Source organism: Otolemur garnettii, unplaced genomic scaffold, assembly GCF_000181295.1.
Source record: "Otolemur garnettii isolate 467f Iridium unplaced genomic scaffold, OtoGar3 scaffold00027, whole genome shotgun sequence".
Classification (NCBI taxonomy): Eukaryota; Metazoa; Chordata; class Mammalia; order Primates; family Galagidae; genus Otolemur; species Otolemur garnettii.
The window spans coordinates 741,018-766,055 of NW_003852422.1; the positions used below are offsets into that span (position 1 = coordinate 741,018).

A 25,038-nucleotide genomic window follows, 5' to 3' on the forward strand; every position below is an offset into this window, starting at 1 on the left:
CATTGATCATGAAAAGCATGATGCCACCCAGATTTAATTTGCTGAGTGTGCCCTCTTACTAACTTGCATTTAAATTCTTACATATAGGTAACAGTATTTTAATATCAACTATTGGAGGCAAGTTTACACATTTTTAAAAAGAGACATCCATATTTAACAGCTCTAAGGTATTTCTGTGGCTCAGTTTTTACCTTTCAGGCTCTGAGGCCATCTCCAGCTTTCCTGCAGAGCAGAACACAGAGCTGTCATACTACCTTTGATGAATGTCATTAAAATGTCTTCCTTTCAATATTTCCTTTATCTTCAGGTAAAGAAGAGTCACTGGGAGCCAGATCAGGTGAGTTGGGAGAATGTTCCAATACAGTTGTTTGTTTATTGGCTAAAAAAGTCCCCACAGGCAGTGCTGTGAGAGCTGGTGCGCTGTCATGATGCTAGAGCCATGAGTTGTTAGTGGAACATTCAGGTGGTTTTTGTCTAACCTTTTCATGCAGCCTTTTCAGCACTACCAAACAGTAAACTTGGTTAACTGCTTGTCCAGTTGGTAGAAATTCATAATGAACAATCCCTGTAATATCAAAACAGGTTAGCAACATTATTTCAACTCTTGATTTGGACTGATGGAACTTTTTTCATTGTGGAGAATTAAGTGACTTCTTCCGTGCACTCTGACGCTCTGTTTGAGGGTCATACTGGTACACCCAGGTTTCATCATTAGTGATAACACAGCCCAAAACATTGTCTTGGCCAAAGGTCTTGGCAAATTTCAACTCTCTTTTGCCTTTGTTCATTACTTATCTCTTTCAAGACCATTTCTGTACTCACCTTTCTCATGACAAGATTTTCAGTTAAGATTTTCCTCTTTCTCTATCAATGTTTACTTGGTCTACTGCACTTCTCACACTCAGCCAACAATTTTGATGCACAATTCAAAGAATCTTTGCAATGTTTTCCTCAGTTCTGCTTGTTACTGGCCACCCTGACCTCTCTTCATCAGTGATGCTTTCTTTCTCCTCAGAAAAATGTTTAATCCATTTGTACATTGCCATTTTCTTCATGGCATTATTCCCATAAACTTGGACTAACCTGTCACTGATTTCCACTCTTGCAAAAGTTTAACAAGAAACTTCTGAATGTTTGTTCATTGCTCTAATTTAAGCTCTGACATTCTTGCCATGGTGCACAAAAATACACCATGACAATAATGAGTGCCACTCAGCAAGATACCACCACACATCAACACAAACACAGCTGTGGACACTGACATATCAAGCTCACACAACCTTACTGAGCTGTCTGTACAGTGCAGCCAAACTAAGCACACGGTGGCAGGTTTGAGAACTCAGTTGTCAGAACTTGCAGCTCTTCAAATCTTTTGCTCATGTTTCAATTTGACTGATTGCTTGTTATTGATAATTCTTTCTATATCCAGTTTACCAGGTACATATTTTGCAAACATTTTCTACAAGTCTGTGTGGCTTGTCTTCCTTTCTTAAGATCCTTTGAAGAATATAAGTTTTACTCTGAGATCAGATTTATCAACATTTTCTTTTAGCATTTATGCTTTTTGGTATCTAAAAAAAATGTTGCCTAACTATTTCAAGGCTATAAAGGTTTTCCTGGTTTTTTCCAGAAATTTTATACTTCTGTTTTTACACTTAGGCCTATGATTCATTTGAGTTAATTTCTACATAAGACCAACTTATGTGTCTGATACTGGGGAGCCTCTCTCTGCACTGGCTGTCCAATTGTTCTGAACATGATTTATTTAAGGGTCACCTTTCTGCATTGAATTCCTTGACATCTTCATAAAAAAAATCAAGTGACATCTTGATAATAAAATGTCACAATCTACAAACATCATATACTACTCATATTTAGACACTTCATTTGTTTACTGTTTTATAGTTTTCAATATTCAAATCCTACTCATATTGTTAGATTTAGTCTTACGTATTTCAGTTTTTTCTGCTTTTAAGTGGTCCATTTTCAAATTTTAATTTCTAATTGCTCATTGCTAGGGTATAAATATACAAGTATACACATGGACATGACAATGTGTAAGCTTGGCAAACCCACTTTGTAAATCTTAGTAGGTTTTGTAGACTCTTTGGGATTTTCTATGGAGACAATTGTGCCATCTATGAAAACAGAAGCATCTGCTCTTTTCCTCTGCAATCTGTGGGCCTCTATTTCTCCTCCTCAACCTGCTGCCCTGCTGGGAACACCCGCACAACAGCCATGAGCAGTTCTGATGAGAGAGGATGTCACTGTCTTGTTCCACACACTGGAAAAAACATACCCAGTTTTTCTACAGTAAGTATCAGGTTAACTGCTTGATTTCTAAGTTTCTTGTTTCCCTGCATCTGCTCAGATGATTATAGGGATTTCCCCTTGGTCTGCTGGTGATCAAATTACATGGATGGGCTTTACCACTGAAGAACCCGCTCTGCACTCGTTGGGAAGCTCCACTCGACCTACTTGTATTTCATCACAAGCTCTTGCCTCTTTGTTCATAATTGATACAGGTTGATCTGTTGTTTTTTTAAAATGACTTTGGCTGATTTTGGTATCAGTTCAACGTCGGAATGAGATACTAGTGAGTTGAGAAGTATTCCTTTCTCTGTTCTATCTTTGGAAAACTTTGTGTGGTGCTGGAGTTATTTCCTCATTAAATATTTGAGGGATTTTACTTCTGAAGGACCACTGGTGCCAAGAGTTTCTGTCTGGGAAGGTTTTTTAATTAAAAATCATTTTTCACTAGTGGAGTAGGGCCTGAGATAGCTCTGGGACATTTCAGTCACTACTGGAGCACTGGCCCGGGAAAGATGTGAAGTTGCTGATGCACAGACATAGCCCCGTTTTCCACGGACTGGTAAACAATGCCTAAGATGGACAAGTGGCTTCTCCAAAGCCACCTAGTCACCCAGAACTAGATTTTCTGGCTTCTGGCCCAGTGCTCTTTCTAGGAGTTTCTTCTGTGCTACTAAGATATAGATTCGCAGAAAATCCTAATGTAAAAATGTGTACCTACTTCAAAATCTATTAAAGAATGTCTACTTCAATATATACATTTAGTGAAAAAATTATAATACAAATGAACTGTTTTTAAACAGACCACTTACTTGGGAAGAGTATAAGAAAAGTAAAAGAATTTTTAATTCTGCAGGTTCTGGGTCAGTAGGTTTGGGAGAGATGCAGATTTCAGTGCATTTAAAATTCCTCTGATGTTTATATTTAGAACAACTGTTCTGGCATCAAAAACAAAACAAAAAACTTTTCCTTGTCCTTGAAATAGACGCTCAAATACTCTCAATTTGTTGCTCATTAATGAAATGAGGGCATCGCTCTCGGAGTTGTTCAAAGAAATAAATGAGTACATGTCTGTAAGAAGTTGTAAATGTTAGTTATCATTGTTCACAAATTTCTGGACAGGTTCATAATTAAAGACTTTGTTGTCACTGGAATGTAACTGTCAACACCACAGGCTGTTGCTATATAAGAAAGTTACTGACATGTGTTTTTATTGGGACAACTTACTGAAGTTTTGTAAATTCTCATGGTTCTGTAAATGACGTTTTTGTTTTTTAGATAATCATGAGTTAAATAATTTTTAATATTATCTTAATAATTTTCTCTACATGACGACATTATGTGGTATTGGTGACAGCAGACATCGTCACTTTTTGCTGTAAGGGCAGTGACTATAGACTTCATTTGGTGTGACAGTGACGCTGGTATCATGTTAAGAAAGCACCTTTCTACTTTGAATTTAGTATTATCTGACATTTTGGTACTGGTTGGTTTTGATCAGAAATGTGTACTGAAGTTTAACTTAAATGTCTTTCTTTAAAGTCTCTAGTAACTTCTGACTTACACATATAAAGCCAGATTAATATATTTTCTAATACTGAATCATTCCTGCTGGAGCTCCAGTGGTACAAACGGTTAGTGCGTGGTACTTATATGAATCATTCCTGTATTCCCAGGATAAATGCTACTTGGTGATGGTGTATTATTGTTTTAAAATACTGAAAAGTTTGACTTGATATCGTTTTTTAGGATTCATAAGATTTATATTTAAATTTCTTTTTCTTTGTTTCTTTCTTTTTTGGCGGGGGGGGGGGGGACAGAGTCTCACTCTGTCATCCTACCTAGAGTGCTATGGCGTCAGAGCTCATGGCAGCAACCTCAAACTCCTGGGCTCAAGTGATCCTCCTGCCTCAGTCTCCCAAGTAGCTGGGTCTACAGGTGCCTGTCACTACACCTGGCTAGTTTTTCTATTTTTAGTGGAAACAGGATCTTGCTCTTGCCTCAGGTTGGTCTCAATCTCCTGACCTCAAGTGATTCTCCTGCCTTGGCCTTAAATTGCTTTTTATTCCCTATCTACTTATGGTATTTTGATCAGATTTTATGTATGTATGCATTTTCTGTTTTAGAGATTGGGTCTTGCTCTGTCCCCCAGGCTGGAGTGCAGTGTCCTGATCATAGCTCCCTGAACTCCTTGAACTCCTGGGTTACAGCGATCCTCCCACCTCAGCCCCCCACTCTTATAGTGCTGGGACTATAAGTGTGAGCTACCCCGCTCAGCCTCTTGGTCAGATCTCAGAATGTAGGATTCAGCGGCTTTGTAAAATGAATTAGAAGGCTTTGAACATTCTTCCTTGCTCCAGAAAAGTTTTTATACTATGAGATTTATTAGCGGTTCAAAATAACTGACCTATAAAATCGTCTGCTCTAAAGCTATGTTGGGTGATATTTCTGACTTTCCTTTCTGCTCCACTCAGGATTCTTTAGACTGAACTTTCTTAGTTTATATTTTTTCAGAACATAATTATTTTACTGAGATGTTCAAAAATATTAACACTAGGCCTGTGTCTACCATTCTTTCATAAACATTTAAGCCTATTCATCTATTTCATGTTTAACACGTGCAATTCCGTAGGTGTCACTTATTTTACATTCACTGCTTTCTTTCCATTATTTGCCAATGATTTTTCCATTTCATTGTCTCTCAGAGAATCAGCTTTTGAATTAGTGCTTTCTCAGCCACTGCCACCTCCCTCTCCTTCTCACTCCTCCTCACTGACGCACACGCCCCTGGGCTGACCTGCAGGCCTCCCCAGGAGGAGCTGAGAGAGAGGCGTCCATGCCAAGGCCACCACCCAGTGTCATTGCCCCACTGCCACAGCCCCACTGCCCCCCACCACTGCTTGCTGTCTGCTGACCAAAGCTGGGAGGGAACCTGTTGTGTACAAAGACCTCTCTGGGTCTCTGTTCTCTTCACCATGATGTATTTTAGGTCATCATTCTCTCTATTTGATTGTGCCGTAAATGTGGTAGTTTCTAACAGGGTCCAGCAGAGACAAAGCTGCTGTACAGGGTAGAGCTTCTCAGGTATCTTGGGCACGGCTAGCACTCCAGAGGCCCTGGGGCCTGGAGGAGGGCAGAATGCCAGAGGCATCAGGGCATGCACTGCCTGTCACACATGGCTGGCCAGAGGTGGCGAGACTTGCCTTTCCTTGGCAAGTCTTACGGCACCACCATAGAGCACAGAGTTTCCAGAAATGTCACTAGGCTTTATCTTTTTAAGCAATTTTATCAGTATTAAATGAAAACCTAAGACAGTAGTTTCTAATTTCTTCATGTGCTTCTTATACAGGTGTCCGTAAGGTTAGTGTGCAATTTAAATTTCAAATTGTACACTATTTCAAATTGCACACTATTTTAAATTGCACAGCAAATTTATGGCCACCCTGTATTAATATGGAATTAATTGCTGCCTGACATTATAATAGGGAATATTTGCTGAGATATTTTTCTCTGAAATATTTTTCTCTGACTATTGAGCTTTCAGAAATTTTTAATAATGTAATTACTGACAATAATACAAAGGTAAAATTAATTAAAATGTCAATTAAGAAATACATTTAAGTGGGCGCCTAAGCTAAAGCTCATTTTTAGGCTACTGACAAGCACACTGAAGTAACCTTCATCACAGGTGGTTTATTTACATTCTCATACTTTCCACGCTAAGTAACCTTCATGGGAAAGTGTACCAAGAGTAATACTGTGTGAAAGAAAATAAAATATGAGGCAATTTTTATTATTAATAAGTCTGTACAATACCATTACTTAGAAATTTATTTTTTTCAATTTCTGATTAATATAAGAGTACATATGATTAGATTACACTGTTTGTGTTAAGCAAAGTCCAGGTTCAAGTCCTTCACCCAGGAGTTGTGCTGTATACCCTATGTTGTGAAGTCTGAAATTTCTGTGCCATTATTCTTGAAAAGCTTGGGAAACTTTTCCTTTATCATATTAGCCATTATACACACGTTGCTGCCAGCTATACTCTTTGTATAATGTAATTTATAAATCAAATTTAATCACTGACATTTCACCATTTTTGATTGTGGTTATTATGATCTTTTTATAATTTAATAGAATTCTTAACACAAAATGTAATTTGATCATCTGGAAAAACTGCTAATCAATATTCACAGACAGGCTATGTAGTATTTATTCTCTACTGGTCTTGAAGGTCACTGAGTGAGGGCTTCATGTCACTGACAATGATTTGCTCCTCACAAATATATTGACAAAACACCACAATTAGTCTTGCTTCTGTAGGCACACACAATAAAATGAATTAAAAAATACAGCATGCCGTACACATTAGCGCTCACTTCTGTAAATCCAAAAGCAGTGCTATTGAGAATGTGACATCCCTGTATTTTTAAACAATCCACTTGTGAGCTGTCATTAATCCTAGCTGTTTCTTGCACATAAATGCCAGAGCGAGGCGATGATAGCTACGTTTTGAAATAATATTTAAATATGGAACTTACCAGTGTAAGAGAACAAAGCCACAGAGGGGATGAGCGTGTTCCCAGCGCTCAGCAAGGCTAGAGGATGGCAGTGTCACAGTGGACCTGTCTGCATCAAAAGGGAGGCCCAGGCCTCAAGGTCTCTGCCATACTACTACAGGACCACAGGCGCTAGTGACCTCTGTGCTCCATGACCGCTGACGCCATTAGCTCAGCCCCAGCCCTCTGCAACTGCGCTGGATGTGCGCTGAAACACGGAGAGGCTGAATTTTAATTCTGTGAAGGAATTTCCAGGGAGCATTTCACATTTGCTCAGCTGGAGTTTGCTGAGCCTGTAGAGACAAAGTAAGAGGCAAGCAGAGCTTTCTACTTAGAGAAAATGAAACACTGAACACTTATCATAAGCAGGCTCCACACTGCACACAAATCCCGGTGCTCACATTTGGACATCACCACACCGTCTACCCCTTCAATGCCGCCAAACAGCACAGCTGACTTGTCACTGTGAGTATTTAGTGCTTATGCTTCACAGGACCTTCGAGCATGTAAAGTTAGTTCCCCCAGAATTCCTTATTTATATAATAAATATTCATCTATGCACATGTGCAGGTGAGACAAAAAATCCTTTCTGCTTCCAGGAACATGAAAATCAGGCCATTTTTACCATGCAGAGTGGCAACTGTGGAAACCACAGTGTCATACGTAATATACAATGTTTTTTTCTCAAGACCACAATGACACAAGAGCCACACACAAATAGGCTCCTGTGTGCTTGTACCAAATGCATAGACCCTGCTACATTTCTTAGATGATAACGCTGCTTACTAACCATATATGCTGTGAGAGGTCAAAGCTGAGGTTAAGCAGAAAACATCAATTGAACCGTTCCCCTAAATAAAGCTCCAGGGTGCAATATTCTAAGCACTTTATTCAATAAAAAATGCTTTTAAAATGGTACTTTGGTGATTGGGAAACATTGCTATCATCCGTCAACCTAACTGCAGCAAAGTTCAATAAGCTAAATAATGAGCCATTTAGATTATTTTCCTGAGGCTTCAGGGATTTGCAAACATTGCATCGATAGAGCTCTTTAAAAATTATGATGAAGTCTACTGTTTTCATTTTCACATTTAAAATATGTATTAGGGATTTTTTTAAAGGTTATTTAATGTTCTGCTACTTTTAATCACTGTCCAATTTCCAAAGTAGTATGAAATATTAAACAAGTCAAAAAATTTAAACATAGATCAGCAGTTTCTATGTTATAATTTGTTATAAATTCTTAGTGATCTCTGATCAATGAAATCTCTTTATTGTGAATTCCTAATTTAAGATTCTAAAAAGTATTATAACTTACACAAAAACTTAAAGATAAAAATCCCATATACTCACAACAAAATTTGTATCTATTTTTGGCAGATACAAAAATGTGTCTATATTTGTATTTATTTGTCTATATAAGACAAATATATAATATTTTTTAAACTTGCAATAAAATTTTCCTGCTTGAAGAAAAATCTCTCAATGTTATGACTAGAAAATAATTTTAAAACATACAATCATATGAAATTTTGGAGAGTTTCTAGATTGCTATAATAGAAAAAACAATGTGCTCAACTCTTTGTAGAAAAAAAGAATTGTTTCCTTTCAAAAAGCAGTTCCTATAAGGCGACGGCCCCACCTCCCCATATGCCGGAGGTGGTGGGTTCAAGCCCAGCTCTACCAAGAAAAAGAAAAAAGAAAAAAAAAAGCACTTCCTGTATTTGTCTCAAAGCCTAGCCTAGAATACTAGGGAGGAGGCAATTTATATATCCTAACTACTCATCTTGTCGGTTTTTGACTCCCAAATTTGCTACAGATTGCTGAATCACGCCTTGGACTTAGCAGTTGGAAACTCACACACGCGCACACACTGGTTCCACAAGTGCAACAGAGCTTGGCTACAAGGGATCAGATTCACTGGAGCACCTGGTGTGAAACGCAACCCTGTCTGTGACTACAACAGTGCAGACAGTGCAGACAGCCCCGTAGGGATCCTGCCACTGAGTCCCGGGCGAGGAAGGGGTGCTGCCACTCCACTAGCCCCGAAGTCCCCTCCTACGAGTTACGTTCCAGAATGCCTCAGAAACTGGGGGCAGTTTCCACAGACCACAGTTTCCACTGACGTTTTTCCTCGAGAGAAGCGGTAACATCACTCCCAAGAAGGAATTTAAGTTCCTCCTCACTCAGGGACACAGCCTGATGAAGCCTCGGCATTTATAGCTCCTGTTAAAGGAGCCGAGGGGCGCTGGGGCCGCAGGTGCGCTCCAGCTGCCCTGCATGGCCAGGCTCAGGCCCCGACCCACGGAAGCGCAGTCCTGGTCCTCACAGGACCTGCGCCAGGACCGGTGTCCACATAGAAGACAGAGCCCGGGAGCAAGGGACAGTGCAGACCCCAGGACAACTGACAGGGCCGAGTGTAGGGACCTCAAATCGAACCGTCCTGCCGGCAGAGCGCGCCAATCCCACCCCCAGCTCTTACATTCCCACCGACTTAACCTACAGCTGACTTTTTGTAGCATTCAGCTCGCTGGGCCCTGAGTCGATAAAGGCCACGCTGCCCACCAGAACCTCGACTCCACGTCCTTTCGTTCATGTCTTGGAATAGCCTCTCATTTTGGTGCCGAAAACTGGGATGGGGGAGAAGCCCCCCAGATACACCCCGTGGGACCCACTCCCAATGACAGACTCTTGTTCTGACAAGACAAAGGGAAATTGGGGGGCCCCTCTGACCACCGCCCAGAATTCATCCCTTTAACAGTGAAGTGAACATTCGTCTATGATCCCTTTCCCAGCCTTTTCCCACTCTGGGCTGAAGAGCTCCGGGAGTCCGTGCCTCCTCACTGCGGGCTGGTCGCGCACTAACACGGCAGGTCAGGCTCGCAGGTGCAGCGCCCTGCAGGGGCCGGGACCATCTCTCCAGGCTGGTTATAGGTCCTACAGGGACCGAGCTTCACACAAAGCTCCTTCAGCCTTCTTTACTGAATAAAGCTTTACACATTAGCTTGTTTTTCAAAAGCGTAGCCAGCGGCTTCTACTGGCTGCATTTAGGGTTTCTCCTCAGCTCCTTCTCAGCATGAAGCCCGAGAGGGTGCAGGGAGGCTCCGCCCCAGCACTGCTAGACCTCACAGTCACCAACCCCGAAGTGCGCCACAGACTGGATGGCAGCAGGTGACCCACCCTGCTGTGTCACCCTCCAGCTGTTGCCTCCAGTTGTGAAAGTCAGGAGAAAGCAAAGATTTACTTTTTGGACCCCACACCGGAGTACCGGATAATCAGCATTTCTGAAACAAAGGTGCTAGGCTGTGTCTATAAAAAGACAAGTACTTCAAAAAAGAAAAAGCCCTCCCTACAATCTAGCTGAGGTGCAGACAGATGTAGAAGCCACGTCTCACAGGTCATTCTCTCCCCCACTGTGTGCACAGAGCTGCCTTCAAGAGATGGGATGCGGTATCTAGATCCTGGCAACCTGTGCCACCTCAAGACAGAGTCAGGACCGACCTTCCTGTGGTGTCACAGGTTGATCTCGAGCAGCTTCTGGGGGGTGCCTGCCTCCCGATGGGTCCTCCTACACTTGTGGGTGGTGCGGTCCCTCCGTGGCGCTCGAGTGAGCACCTGCTTCCGTCTTCTAGATCTGGTCCCAGCTGGTTATTACCCAGGAGGCTCCTTTCCTGATTTTAAGCCCGTGGCCGTGTATTCTGACTTCTTACTGAGGACCCAGAGTTTGTTCCGTGTATTACAGTGGTGCTCACACCCGCCAAAGTGATGTCCTTGGCTGCCAGACTGTGCTCACTGCATCCCCACGCTTTCAGGGTGGGGCTTTATTTCCATTGCACAACGTGCTGCCAGAATGCTGTGCGCCCTCATGCCTCTGGGCTCCACATCCTCCCCGTCTGTCCTGCTGCTGCTCAGTCACGCTGGGCCTTATGCTTACTGCATTCCTGTGACGTGCAGCATCCCAGTTTGGCAATTTCATATCCACAGAACCAGCACCCCAATTTTTCCCCACTTCCCTCCCTTTCTTTCCCCTCTTCTCACCTCTTCTCCTCTTACTTCCTTTTGTAGAGACAGGGTCTCACTCTGTCGCCTAGGCTGGAATGCACTGGCGTCCTCACAGCTCACTGTGACTTCAAATTCCTGGGCTCAAGTGATCCTCCTGTCTCAGCCTCCTAATCTGTTGGGACTACATTGTGCTGCACCGCACTGGGCTAATTTTTAAAACTGCTTTGTAGAGATGGGTGTCTTGCTATGCTGTCCAGGCTGGCAGAACCCTAATACTTTCTAAGCTACAGATTTTAGTTTTCTTAACCTGTCAATTAGCTTAGTTTTTGTCACGAATCTTAATATCTATACTCACTGTGGTGATGTTTTTCTTAGTCTTACAATCAACATACTATACAATTTACCTATTTAAAGTACTCAATTCAATAGATTTTAGCGTATTCACAGTTGTGTAACCATCACAACAATAAAATTTAAAACATTTTCCCGTCAGAAGAAACCTCACACCCTTCAGCTACACTGCCTGGCCCCTGCCAATCACGAATCTGCTCCTGCCTCCAGACGGGTCTGCTCTGGACACCCCAGGTAGACTGAGGGACACAGCGTGTGGCCTTCAGTGTCCGTGACGGAAGTGTGACTTCTTCCCAGAGTGACGCTGCCAAGTCTCGCCCACATCACAGCATGTGCCCCAGCTCCACAGCTTGTGACGACTGCACAGCGTCCCCACCCCAGGCCACCGTGTACACTCTAGGCTGAGAGCGTGCAGATTGCCCCCTCCTGCAGTGGCGTCGACATGAATGCGCATGCACAGGTCCTCAAGCCAACGCACGTTCTCGGCGCTCCCGTGCGCAGGGTTGGGGCTGGGGCCGCAAAGCGAGAGAGGCTTCCAGACCGCATGAACCAGCTGCACCTTCCCAGCTGGCACGCACTGGGTACCCTTGGTCATGGCCACTTCACAGGGTGTCAGCTGCCTCTGTTTCTTACCTGTGCCACCATTATGCAGGAAAGGTTTTTCTCTTTTGCAATAAACTTGTTAAACAATTAAAAGATGTCTCTACTTAAAACACTATGATTATCTTTTACCTCTTATTAGAGTGAGGGTGCCCCCTCCGTGGTTTGTGTGCATGACCCATTTTACGGAGTGTTTGAGGAAGCCGGTTTGTCCACACGGCTCCAACAGTTGATCATGTTACAGAACCTCCCCGTGGGGACAAAGCATGACATGCACACGACACACGTGAAGACCACACAGTGATCGAGCAAATCTCTAAAAATTAAAGAATGATAAGTAGTTTGAAATGACTGATTTGCCGTATTTAAGACTGTAACGTTTTTGTTGTTTTAAAAAATTTACCTCCAGATTCTCTGTTGAAATAGATACATTGTATCTAAACTGGCAAAGTGAGTGGAAATTCAACATGCAAACCTGATGTCACTTGGAGATGAGAAAACGCTGGATGCTACTGCTTGTAGTAACATCTCCATGTTTGAACAGCTCTATTAAAACCTATTACGGCTTTGACACAAAATTGTTTGTGAAATGTGTAAGCCCTGAGCTCCTCGTGCTGTTTCCTGTAACCAGGTCTCCAAGATTATGTTGAGTCTGAGACGGCTGAGGTAGGTCAGGACGGCCCCTGCAGCTGGTGGGGCAGTTTTCCGGCCCCCAGCTAAACCCTGTGCTAAAAATCCCAACCAATTCCCCTGCAAGCCCCCCAGAGCATGCGCCGCACACTTGCACAGCCCCCGACCCCGACTGACCTCGTCGGGGCTGGAGGCCTGGTAGGTCCGGTTCTCATCACTGAAGTCCTGATCGGCCTCGGCAACCTCCGTCTCCCCAGCGACACCGGCCTGAGACTCGTACACCGGAGTGACGTTGTGGCACAGCGCGATGGCCTTCACTGCCTCGTGGATTCGGCTGCTGACGCTTTTCCTGACTTTGGGAGCTGCAGACGGGGCTTTTCTTGGTGGAGTTGAACTGGTATTATGTCCACCAGCTTGAGAATGCATCTTTAAAATATAGGATGCCACATAATTAAAGATAAAGCAAAGAGAACTATGTAGTTTGCCATGGAATTAGCGATATCTGGTTTTTAAAAATCAAAGAAGCTAGGGATAAGAAAGCGGCTTGATTCTGGGTATCTCCTATACAGCACTGACTTAGGTGCACTTCGGTTTTATTGTAGTACTGCAAAGTGTTCAATCTGTCCAGGTTTTCCAATGCACCAAAATATTTGCCAGAATACTTAAAATATGATAATTTCCTTTTAATGTATTTATTTCAACCATGGCCTCAATTTGCTAGGTCATTGATAATTATTTATTACTTCTAAAAGCCAGAGTAAGTTAAAGGAAAAACTGAATAGACTCACACCTGCTTTCAGTTTTCCTTAAAAATGTTGCACACAAAACAGTGTAAAAATCTTTCCTCAACACCATACATTGATCCAGCTTTCCAGAGCCTTGGAATGAGACTGTCTTGTTTGGGAGATAACAACAAGAAAACGGGACAACAGCTGCATGCAAAGGACAGTCCCATGTCACAGTGCAAGATGGTGCTCTCCCGATGGCTGCCCAGCACTGCCTGTGGGGGTCCAGACACTCACCTACCAAGGGTGGGGGAGGTGACCATTCACTGCTACCCTCTGGCTGGAGAGGGGGTCAGAGGACACCCCCACCAGGGGTGGGGGGTTACTTCCTCGGTTAACTTGGGAGTAACACATGACAAGCCTCCCTAGAAATGTCTGAACTGGGTGCAGTGCCAGCCAGGTGAGTGCCTCCTGCCCTCACCCTGCAGGGCCATCTAATGAAGGCTTCCCTGTAGGCAGCTGGCGTTGCCTCAGCCAGCGCCCATCGCACCTGCACCACATGTTACAGCGGCAGAGAGACCCACAGACGCCCTCTCTGAACTGTGCTATGTTTATTGATGCTTATGTAATTTGATTTCACACAAATTCCATTAGGGACTATGCCCTCTATCACCGAATACTTCCAAGTGGGGATGTAATCAGGTTATAAAAGATTTGTGTTACATTACAGTGACCTGCTAGACTTGTCATCTTAATAATAAAAAGAATACAAATAAGGAGTCAAATCAATTTTACCTAAAAAGGACTGTCTAATCAGCTAACAGCTTTAGTAAAAATGATTTTTAAAGTCCTCTTAGAGGGAAATAAATATTAAATATTTATTGTGTTTATATGTTATTCTCCTTTTGTTTTAATTATTCCTAGTAAAATAACTTCAGAGCTATTAAAATCACATTCCTGAATAACACAACTTAAATTTTTAAAAATCAGCTGTTATCTACTGCTATTTCAATCTAGACATAAGATTCCTAGGAAGTTATATTCCTTTCCCTTTTCAGATTTTTCTCCTATTAATAAATATTTGAAGTTCCAAAATACTCTGTGTCTAAATGGATTATACCCAAATTAATGAAGTGCTTGGTTGTGTATGTGCTTACGTGTGTACCAGACATTATATGTGATATACACGAGACTTTTTCATTTGGCAGCATCTCAAAAGTAAAGTATATGCCAGATTGTTAATAAAGACAATGTTTTCAAAAACTAAATACAATGTTGACAGTGGAATTCTGCCCTTGAATTCTATCAAGAATAGAAAAACTGCAACAGGAATCTGTCACTTAGTCTAGACTGTAGAAAACCATGCCTAAAACAAATTATTGTCAACAAAAAAGGCCCAGTAGATTTTACAGCTAAGGCCACCCTGTGCAACCCCGTGGAGTCCAGGGCCAGCACGGTGGCTGTGGTGACCCAGGGAGAGCTGCACTGGGTCGGTCTTGGCTTATTTTGTGGATTACTGCATTTCAAACAGAAAAAAGCCTAAGAAAGTGATAATTCTGACCTACTCCCATCTCCTGCACTGGCCTTTTACTTAGATTCCCTTAGATTACTAAGTGTGATCACACTGGACATCAACTTCAAATTACGGCAAGGGGAGAGGCACCGAAGGAGTGGGACACAAACACCCCTGAGGCTGGCTGCATCCTCTGCCACTTGTTCCAGACTTGATCTGTGCACACCACGGCTCTGATGCTCTTGGCAGAAGTGTGGGATGTCAGAAGGAGGCAGGGCCAGAGCACGACTTTGCAGAGCTTGCTGTCTACAGATCTCTGGCAAATGGTACAAGTTCTGGGCTGAATTCTCATGTTGAAGCAAATATAGTTTAAGCATCCCTGATCCAAAAGTCCAAAACCTTAAATGCTCCAAAATCCAAAGGTTTTTGAGACTCAACATAATGTCCAAAGGAAAGACTCACTTAGCATTTCAAATTTCAAGGATGCTCAAATAGTAAACACAATGCAAATATTCCAAAACCTGAACAAATCTGGAATCTGAAACACTTCTGGTCCCACACATTTTGGAAAAGAAATATTCAACCTCCATTTCCTGCTCTCAAACCCTAAGATAGCTCTCTTATGAATCTCCAAGGAAAAAGACAAGATTTCCATAATGTTAAAAAATAAAGGAGTCCTTATTTTTAGGGACACATAATAAATATTTACAGGTGAAATGATGTGACATTTGAGCTTCACATCAAAATGGTATGTGTGAAAACTGTTACAAAGGACACAACTCAAGCACACACGGGCCATGGGGGCTGTAGGCCAGGCTGAGAGGGTCAGGATGCTGTAGCATCTACTTCTGTTTATGGAAAAAGGTGAAAAGAATGACAGAGTTTTACTAATTTTGGAGAAAACTAGAAGAATTGTCAGAAGATAATTTGATGCAGTATTCTACCTCATGTCCTTCAAAACACTATGTTTACCAAATTCTTTTATAAATAATTCACCAAGAAAATTTAATATGAATTACTGCCTTAAGTTCAGTATGTCTTCTCTGATTCTACATGGTCCTAAGGAAGAAACACCTACTCCAAGTTGTCTCCTGACTCACATGTCTGAGTGGACTCAAGCAGCAGGGTGCAGAGGGACCACTGAGCCCAGCTCATTCACAGAGAGGCACATTCCAGCTCAGCCGCCTGTGCGGTCCTGGGGATTCTGAAAGAAGGAAACCAACTTGCCTGTGAGTAAGAGCTCATGATGTGGCTCTGGATCTCATCCATGGTGTCAGTCCCATAGGACACGGTGCCCAGATGGAGACGCTTAAATACCATCTCGTTCCGAGTGAGGGTCCCTGGAGAAAGGGACAGGACAGTGATAGGTGGATTAACATAGGCACCATATTCTACTGTGTATAATGCGCACTTTTTGCCCCAATTTTTAAGACAAAATAAGGAAGCGTATTACATGTAGGTAGTACAAACTTCCTATCTATGTTAAGTGTTTTTAATTATTTTATTTATGCTTATGTATTAAAAGTATAAGCTAAAAAGCAATAACGATATCTGTATGCAAAATAATATCCTGGAATACGGTAATGAGTGTTTTTTGTTTTTTTTTTTTTTTTTGCAGTTTTGGCAGGGGCTGATTTTGAACCTGCCACTTCTGGTATATGGGGCCAGCACTCTACTCCTTTGAGCCACAGGCGCTGCCCTGGTAATGAGTTTTGATGAACTTGCAAAGAAAACATTTTTAGCCAATAAAGAGCAATATATTTCTGTTTCTATACTTTAGGCAGGAGCTAAGCAACCTAACTAATACTTTTACAAAAATCATTGGGAAATCCCTTGGAAAATGCCAAAATGGTTTTCACACACTGTATAAGCTTTAATCTAAAAGTTATTAAACGGGGTGGCGCCTGTGGCTCAAAGGATAGGGTGCTAGCCCCAACTGCTGGAAGTGGTGGGCTCAAACCCAGCCCTGGCCAAAAACTGCAAAAAAAAAAAAGTTATTAAACATGCTAGAGAGCTTGGGGACAGAGCTGCCAAGAGACACTGGGTCCTCCTCCCATGGAGGGTGTGTTCAGAGTGTGGAGGCGGCAGGCAGACAAGCTTCTTTAGCAGCAGAGACAGAGGAAGGCCGTGTGAGGAAACCTCCAGATCTCTGGAGGCGGAGCAGCAGGTGGACACTGGGATTCTGGAGCAGCATCAAACTGCAATCTCTGTTTTGATGATACAAGAGGGTAAAAAGATTGCATGGAAAAAAAAAATTGATGATTTCTCAGGGACACCTAAATGGTGCTATAACTTTACGAAGAGAAAACATTTGAGGATACAACAAAACTTGCCCCAAACGCCTAGCAGCCTATGAGAATCAAGCTTCGGAATTTCATTGTCACGTTATCAGTCTTCAAAAGACTTAGAACTTTGGGCTGTCCTGAATTGCCAGTATGGATTAGGCCCCACTCACAAGTGATGTCAAAAAACAGAACTGGGGATGTCAAAGGAGCAAAGCCCGTGACGGTTTACACTAGTGGAATGAGAAAGGACACTACACTGTTGCTCCAGCCTGTCGTGCACAGGGGAAAAAGCCACCACCTGTGATTGTCTTTAAAAGAAAAAATACTTCCAAAATAAAAAGCCCCAGGTGAGTTACTATCCATGAGCATGAAAAGGCAGATGAACGAAGAAAGCATGAAAATCTGGTTTAACAAAGTCTGGTCACAAAGGCCTGGAGGATTACTTCAAAAACAACTTGCTTGTCTTTGATCACTTCAAAATCCATGTCCCACAAAGTGCAAAAGCAATAACAGTAGACTCGAAAACCCAAATTGCTGCGCTACCTGGTGGGCTCACGAGCCACCTGCAGCCTCTTGATGTGTCAGTAAACAAGCCCTTCAAGGCCCTAACGAAGTGGACACTGTGAGTGCCTTATGCTGGTGATGATTTAACACCCACAGGCAGAATCAGGAAAGCATCCTTTTGGCCTTGGTTTGTGATTGGATCCTAAGACCATGGAACAAGGTCAAAAAGAAGTGGTTGTGAAATGATTTAAAAAATTCAAAATCAGCAATGCTATAGATGGAAATGAGGATGATGAAATTTACTGGGATGAGGAAAGTAACTTCTAAGAAAACACCAGTAATGCAGAAATTGAAGAAGACATTATTTCTGATTCTGGCAGTGATGAAGAGCTCTTCTATGGTGCATAAATACTATAAACATGTTCCTGGTATGTAAAATTTCCTGTACTTTGTATCTGTTCTTGTGTTTTGTAATTATTTGTTACATAAAATTTCAGAGAGTACCCTTTAAATGTAAACATAATGTTAATCTTCCACCAGGTCACACCCACCAGGACCTGTGATGATCAGCAAGGCTGTCAGTGGTGCTCACACCACAACCACGAGAGGTGCTGAGCCACAGAGTTGGTGCGAGGCCCTTGACTCGGTTTTCAGCATCTGCTCGTTACACACTTATCCCCTTGATGATAAACGTTGGTACCTGTTTCCTTGTAAAAAATTATTAAATTCTATTTTCCACAAATAACTTGCTAATTTTATGTACTTATAAAGTTTTAAGATTAAATATTTCTATAATAAAATATTTTGGTTTTAATGGGACAATCTTTGAAATTACATGTGTTTGACTTCTAGGCCACAGCATAGGTGGCCTGAAGTGTTCTTCACTATCTGAGGAGTCTGGCAGGAGGGGGCTCCTGGTGTCAGGGCCTCGATAGGCCACCGTGTGGTTGTCCCTTGGGGACGCCCAGAAGGCCGCCTGTGTGGCTGAGACACCTGATGCAAGTCACAGCCCTTATCAACTAATTCAGTGTCTGGAGACCATGGTGAGACTCACATGGAACAATGTCTGTGACCCGTGAGGTGGGCATTTTGCTACTTTTCCATATACAGGCAATCCCCTCGGGCCCTGGGTTACAAACCAGATAGGTTCTGCATGTTTGCTCTTCAGTTAAATTTGTATGTAAGTTGGAACAGGTATTTACCTATTACCTGTCATAGTCCCCGCATGTGGAAGCGCTGCCTTCACACACTCATGTATGCGCGTGAGGGACACCCAGCACAACTTGTCCAGGAATATGTCTAGGCAACTCCAAGGCTCTAAACAGTGATCACAGTGAAGAAGCCAAAATCACCTGAGCTGGGTAAATGTCACACCGAGCACTCAACTGAGTTACTTGCAGAAAATGGCCACAACTTACTATTAATACATAATTTACCAAAACCACAGAAATAGAACAGAGATAATATGAGTAGGGTTTTGTAGGGCTTTAAAAAATAACTTGAGCACATCTGCAAGCATCGGCACGGCTCTGGAGATTGTTCTTGTTGCACATATTTTAGAAAAGAGCCGTGTGGGAGATGAATGGCACATGTGGGGCAAAATGTGTGCACAAAACGCAGCCACCTTGGGGGAGGTGAGGGGGGCACCGGGTACCTCGGACAAGTGTGGAGAAAGTTGGGATGGTCCATACATCCCCACTCTGCTCTAGGCTACAAGACTGGGCCTTTCCATCTGTGCTTTATACACCAGCCCTTTCTGTCAAAGTCATCAATATCTCCTTCCTAATGACAAAATTAGGTTAAGATTAGATATAATTACTACGTAGTAGTTCAGAGTCTCATCAAGGCAAAACATAGAACCCTTGGTTAGCTATTTTTTAGTTTATTAAATAAAACGCAATATAAAAAATTTTTATAGTACAATAGAATGCTCTACTAAGAGCATTTACAATACTATGAAAATCAAATGAAGAGGAATTTTGATCTGGAAGGTACAAGTCCCTAGACTCATTGCAATCAGAAGTGAGCTCCATGACGATGGCAGGTCCCAGAGATGCTGGCCCAGCAGACCATCAGGCTCCACCTGCCAGCTGTCTCAGTAAAGAGTAAATCTGGTTAAAAACATGCACATATAAAACAAAGCACTATCTTTGCAAGCTCTTTGAAGTATGATGATGGTATCTTAAGAGGGACTACATTAAATCTGTAGATTGCTTTGGGTAGCATAGACATTAACAATGCTGATTCTTCCCAACCATGAGCATGGTAGGTTCTTCCACTTGTTAATATCTTCAGCTATTTCTTGTCTCAGAGTTTCAAAGTTCTCCTTATACAGACCTTTCACGTCCTTTGTTAGATAAATTCCCAGATATTTCATCTTCTTTGGCACTACTGTAAAAGGAACAGAATCCTTGACTATATTTTCAGCTTGACTATTGTGGGTATATACAAAAGCTACTGTTTTATAAGTATTGATTTTGTATCCTGAGATGCTGCTGTATTCCTTGATCACTTCTAAGAGTTCTGTAGTTAAGTCTTGGGGTTTTCCACGTATCATATCATCTGTGAAGAGTGAGAGTTTGATACCCTTGATCACCTTATCTTGCCTGATTGCGATGGCTAAGATTTCCATGGTGAAAGTGGGCATCCTTGCCTAGTTCCTGACCTGAGTGGAAATGTTTTCAATTTTACTCCATTCAATATGATATTGGCTATAGGTTTGCTGTAGATGGCCTCTATTGATTTTAGAAATGATGCTTCTAAGCCTATTTTCTTGAGAGTTCTGATCATGAAAGGGTGCTGGATATTATTATTATTATTATTTTTTTTTTTTGCAGTTTTTGGCCGGGGCTGGGTTTGAACTCACCATCTCTGGCATATGGGGCCGGTGCCCTACTCCTTTGAGCCACAGGCGCCACCCAGAGATGCTGGATATTATCAAAAGCTTTTTCTGCATTAATTGAGAGAATCATATGGTCTTTGTTTTTTATTTTATTTACCTGAAGTGTTTCATTTATAGATTTGCATGTGTTGAACCAGCCTTGTAACCCTGGGATAAAACTGACCTGATCATGGTGTATAACTGTTTCATTGTGTTGTTGAATTCTGTTTGCTAGGATCTTATTGAATATTTTTGCATCAATATTCATTACTGATACTGGTCTATAGTTTTCTTTTTTTGTTGGGTCTTTTCCTGGTTTGGGGATCAGGGTGGTATTTGCTTCATAGAAAGGGTTGGGGAGTATTCTTTTTCTATGTTTTGGAAAAGGTTAGAAAAAACCTTGAATAGCAAATACACTACACAGAAATTAAAACAGATCAGGAGGTATCACGTTACCAGGCTTCAGGCTATACTATAAATCTACAGTGATCAGAACAGCCTTGTACTGGCACAGAAACAGAAAGGTAGATTTATGGAACAGAATAGAGAATCAAGAGATGAACCCTGACACTTATAGTCATTTGATCTTTGACAAACCTATCAAAAACATTCAATGGGGGAAAGATTCCCTGTTTAACAAATAGTGCTGGATGAACTGGTTCACAACCTGTAGACTGAAATTGGACCCCCATCTTTCACCATCAACAAAGATTGATTCTCACTGAATAAAAGATTTAAACTTAAGACATGAAACTATAAAAACATTAGAAGACAGTGCAGGGAAAACACTTGAACAAATCAGCCTGGGAGAATTTTTTATGGGGAGGACCACCTGGGCAACACCAAAATTATATTACTGGGATCTGATGAAACTAAAAAGCTTCTACACAGCCAAAAGCACAGTAAATAAAGCAAACAGATAGCCTTTAGAATGGGAAAAGATATTTGCAGGTTATGCTTCTGATAAAGGTTGGATAACTAGAATTCACGAAGAGCTCAAACTAACCAACAAGAAAAAAACAACCCCATTTCTATGTGGGCAAGAGACTTGAGCAGAAACTTCTCTGAAGAAGACAGGCGCATGGCTTACGAAGACATGAAAAATGCTTCCCATCTGTAATCATCAGAGAAATGCAAATCAGAAACACTCTGAGATATCATCTAACTCCAGTAAGATTAGCCCACATAATAAGATCCCAAAACTAAGGTGTTGGTGTGGATGTGGAGAAAAGGGAACACTTCTACACTGCTGGTGGGAATGCAAGCTAATATGGCCTTTTTGGAAAGAATTTTGGAGAGCACTCAAGGAATTAAAAGTGGACCTACCATTTGATCCTGCAATCCCCCCAACTAGGTACTTACTCAGATGATCAAAAATCATTGTACAACAAAGACATCTGCACCAGAATGTTTACTGCAGCCCAATTAATTCATAATTGCTAAACTGTGGAGGCAACCCAAGTGCCCACCCACTCATGAATGGATTAACAAATTGTGATATGTGTACACCATGGAATACTCATGCAGCCATAAAAAAAGATGGAGACTTCACATCTTTTGTGTTTACCTGGATGGAGCTAGAACATATTCTTCTTAGTAAAGTATCTCAAGAATGGGGGAAAAAGTATCCAATGTATTCAATACTACTATGAAATCAGTATATAATCACCTACACATTCATAGGAGTGGTAAAACATAAGTATAGACCAGAAAGGAGGAGGATAGAGGAAAGAGACAGGAGGGTGGAGGTTGGGAGAAGGGAGAGTTTGGGGGGGTGGGGGGGATACAACCTAATGTGAATAATGTAGTGATGTACTTCCATATATTAAGAATAGAGTATGAATGGACTTTTGTTGTTGTTTTTTTTTTGAGACATAGTCTCACTATGTCACCCTCAGTAGAGTACTGTGGCATCACAGCTCACAACAACCTCAAACTCTTGGGCTTAAGCGATTCTCTTGCCTCAGCCTCCCAAGTAGCTGGGACTACAGGCGCCTGCCACAATGGCCAGCTATTTTTTTGTTGCAGTTGTCATTGTTCTTTAGCCACCCTCAGTGTATGTGGCTGGAGCCATAACCACTGTCCTATGGGTGCTGAGCCAAGTATGAATGTTTTTGCCACAACAAATAAATAAGCAAAGAGATAGTTATATTGATCAGTCAGATGTAAGCATTCCATATGGTGTATCAAATCAGCATACTATACCCCATCAATGCATTAATGTACACAGTTATGATTTAATAAAGAATTAAAAATAAATAAACAAATATTGGAGTAATTTCCCATTTTCAAGTTTGAGTTCTAATGAATCTTTTATTGTTGGTCATGAAAAAAATGCACATATTATATATCAAGGACGTATTTAATATACACTGAATGCCATCACACTGGGGTCAGGTACAGACATTCAGATCAGACGACACCTGAGAGTGACACGCTTTCTGTCAGAAACACTAGGTGACATCACTGCGTGGTGTGTGGCCTGTACTAACCAATGACATGAAAAACATTTAGAAGGAAAACGGGAGAAGTGGAGCTGGCCTTGGGCTTGCTGAGGGAAGGCCCTGCTTCACAAGCTGGTGCTCTGCCCTCAGCAACAGCAGCCAAAAAGAAGGAGAAACACTCAGCCAGGAAAGGTCGAAGGCTCCTGGATCCAAAACCACATATTTTAAGTCATGCATGTTTTCTTGGTAGAAATGAATGAACAAGATGGTTATAAGCATGATTGTGGCCAAGTCCACTTTAGGAGGTCTAGAAATTTATGGCACTTTAGTAACGGGGTGAGTGGAGGGGAAAATGTTGCTTTGGGCATCTGACTACTAGTGGTGATGCTGTCTCAACATGCAGCACATGCCGGAAACCTCTCGAGGCTCGTGGGCCCCACACGTGTGCAAGTATGTGCGTGTACACCCCTTGAGCTGGGGTAAAACAAAACCCAAGAAATTTCATACTGCACATCAACGTCAGACATATAGAATGCCAAGAGCTGACTCTGGGAACCCCCGAGGCACCTGGTGACGTGAGGGCCCCAGGCAGCTCCTGTCTGCGCCCAGCTTCCCTCCCCCAGGGGCTGCGGGAACTGGTGCACCACAGCATCTCACACATGAGGTGTCAGCACTGGTCATCCAAGGAAGACATTCTAGAGCAGAGAACCTCAAGTTCACCACCCCAGCAACAACGATTCCCCACACCAAACAGCAAGTCAGGGGCTCATGTGCCCCGTTTTTCATACTGTCTGTGGGGACACGAGTCCAGGAAGAGTCTCCTGAGCCTCCTTTACTCTCAGGTTTTCCTTCCACTCTCTTCCTTGCCACTGATTTGCCAAAGAGCTGAAGCAGTGGTCTCCCCCTGTGCCTGCTGCCAGCCCTACACCTCCAGCTCCTATCTCTATCAGGAAGCAGGCGTCTGCTCAGCTCCTCCTGGGGTGGCAACCCACAGAAGGCATCACGTAGAGCCTGCAGACCAATCTGAGGGGGTCACTGCCATCTTAACACTATCAAGTCCAGGGCCCATGAATTCATCATGGGGTGAAAGTAGCTTATATGTGAGTCCTGCAATGTGTCAATATGTTGCTTACTTTGGGCATCTTTTCCCAGAGATCAGATTACTGAAGAAGACAAATCCGACATTTCCAAATGCGGCGAGTCCCCATCATCGTAAACCCTCCATTCACAGACTATTTGTAGACAGTACATCTGGGGTTTTGAAGTAGCTACCACTCTAATACAGTTGCCTTAGCTCAGCAGTTCTCAACCTGTGGGTCTGTGTTAAAGGTTGAGAACAGCCACCTTAGCTGGTGTCTCTTTTTAGCCTGGTGATAGTATCCAGGTTCTGAGACTCCTACCTTCCACCACACTGTGAGACTCTGCTTCTCACCACTGATTGAAGAGAAGCCAGGAGGGATCATGTGCACAAAGATCCCTGACAGCTTGGCTGTCTTGGCTACCAAGAAACACACAGCAGGTGCTAAAATACTAAATATACCATTGCACTTCTGGATTTAGTTAAAAATAATTTTAAAAATGACTGACACTTAGGCTTGAACTATGTTTTTCTCCTTTTGAATTATGTTTATAAAACATTTTATTTAGGTGCATAGCCAAAAGTCTTTTATTCAGTTGCTTAATTGGAGCCAGGGACAACGAAATGAATTATTGTCTCCATCCATTTTCTGCTGTGACAGCTGAGACTGTAAAATTCATGAAGAACAGAAATGTTTTCCTAAGTTCTGAGAAGTACAGGTGGAGGGGCTAGATCTGCTGAGGGCTTCTGGCTGGTCCCTTTGCAGAGGCTGAGGGCACAGGGTACCGCCCAGCCAGGGGTTCCCTAAGAGCCAAACTGGCTGCTGTAACTGCCCCCTCTCGTAAACAAGCACACAGTCCAGGGAAACCCATTAATCTGCTAATGGACAACTCCTGAGGGCACAGCCTCATGGCACAATCAACTCTTTAAGGCCTTCATCTTAATACCATTATGTTGGGGTTTAAGTTTCAACAGGAGTCTCGGGTGGGGGGAGGGACACAATCAAACCACAGCAAGAACTGAGAATAGTTTCTGAAAGCTGACCAACTTTAAAAGACTCTGATTTGAGCACTTACATTTAGGTCCACGATGCTCTCTGAGTTAATCTGTGTGCGATGTGGGGCCAAGACCTAAGGTCCTTTTTTTTGCATTTCCA

At 42.4% G+C, this 25,038-nt stretch overlaps 1 protein-coding gene across 2 annotated transcripts in view; it reads right to left on the reverse strand.

Annotated features, from left to right (window-relative positions):
• Positions 1–25,038, reverse strand: part of ATP9B (ATPase phospholipid transporting 9B (putative)) — a 244,444-nt gene that overhangs the window by 44,460 nt on the left and 174,946 nt on the right. For both annotated transcript variants that reach the window (XM_003788391.3, XM_003788390.3), the window contains exons 14-15: positions 15,918–16,030; positions 12,630–12,878 (exon numbers count right to left, since the gene is read on the reverse strand). In XM_003788391.3, coding sequence (XP_003788439.1) covers positions 12,630–12,878; positions 15,918–16,030 — 362 coding nt within the window. The remainder of the gene's footprint in view (positions 1–12,629; positions 12,879–15,917; positions 16,031–25,038) is intronic.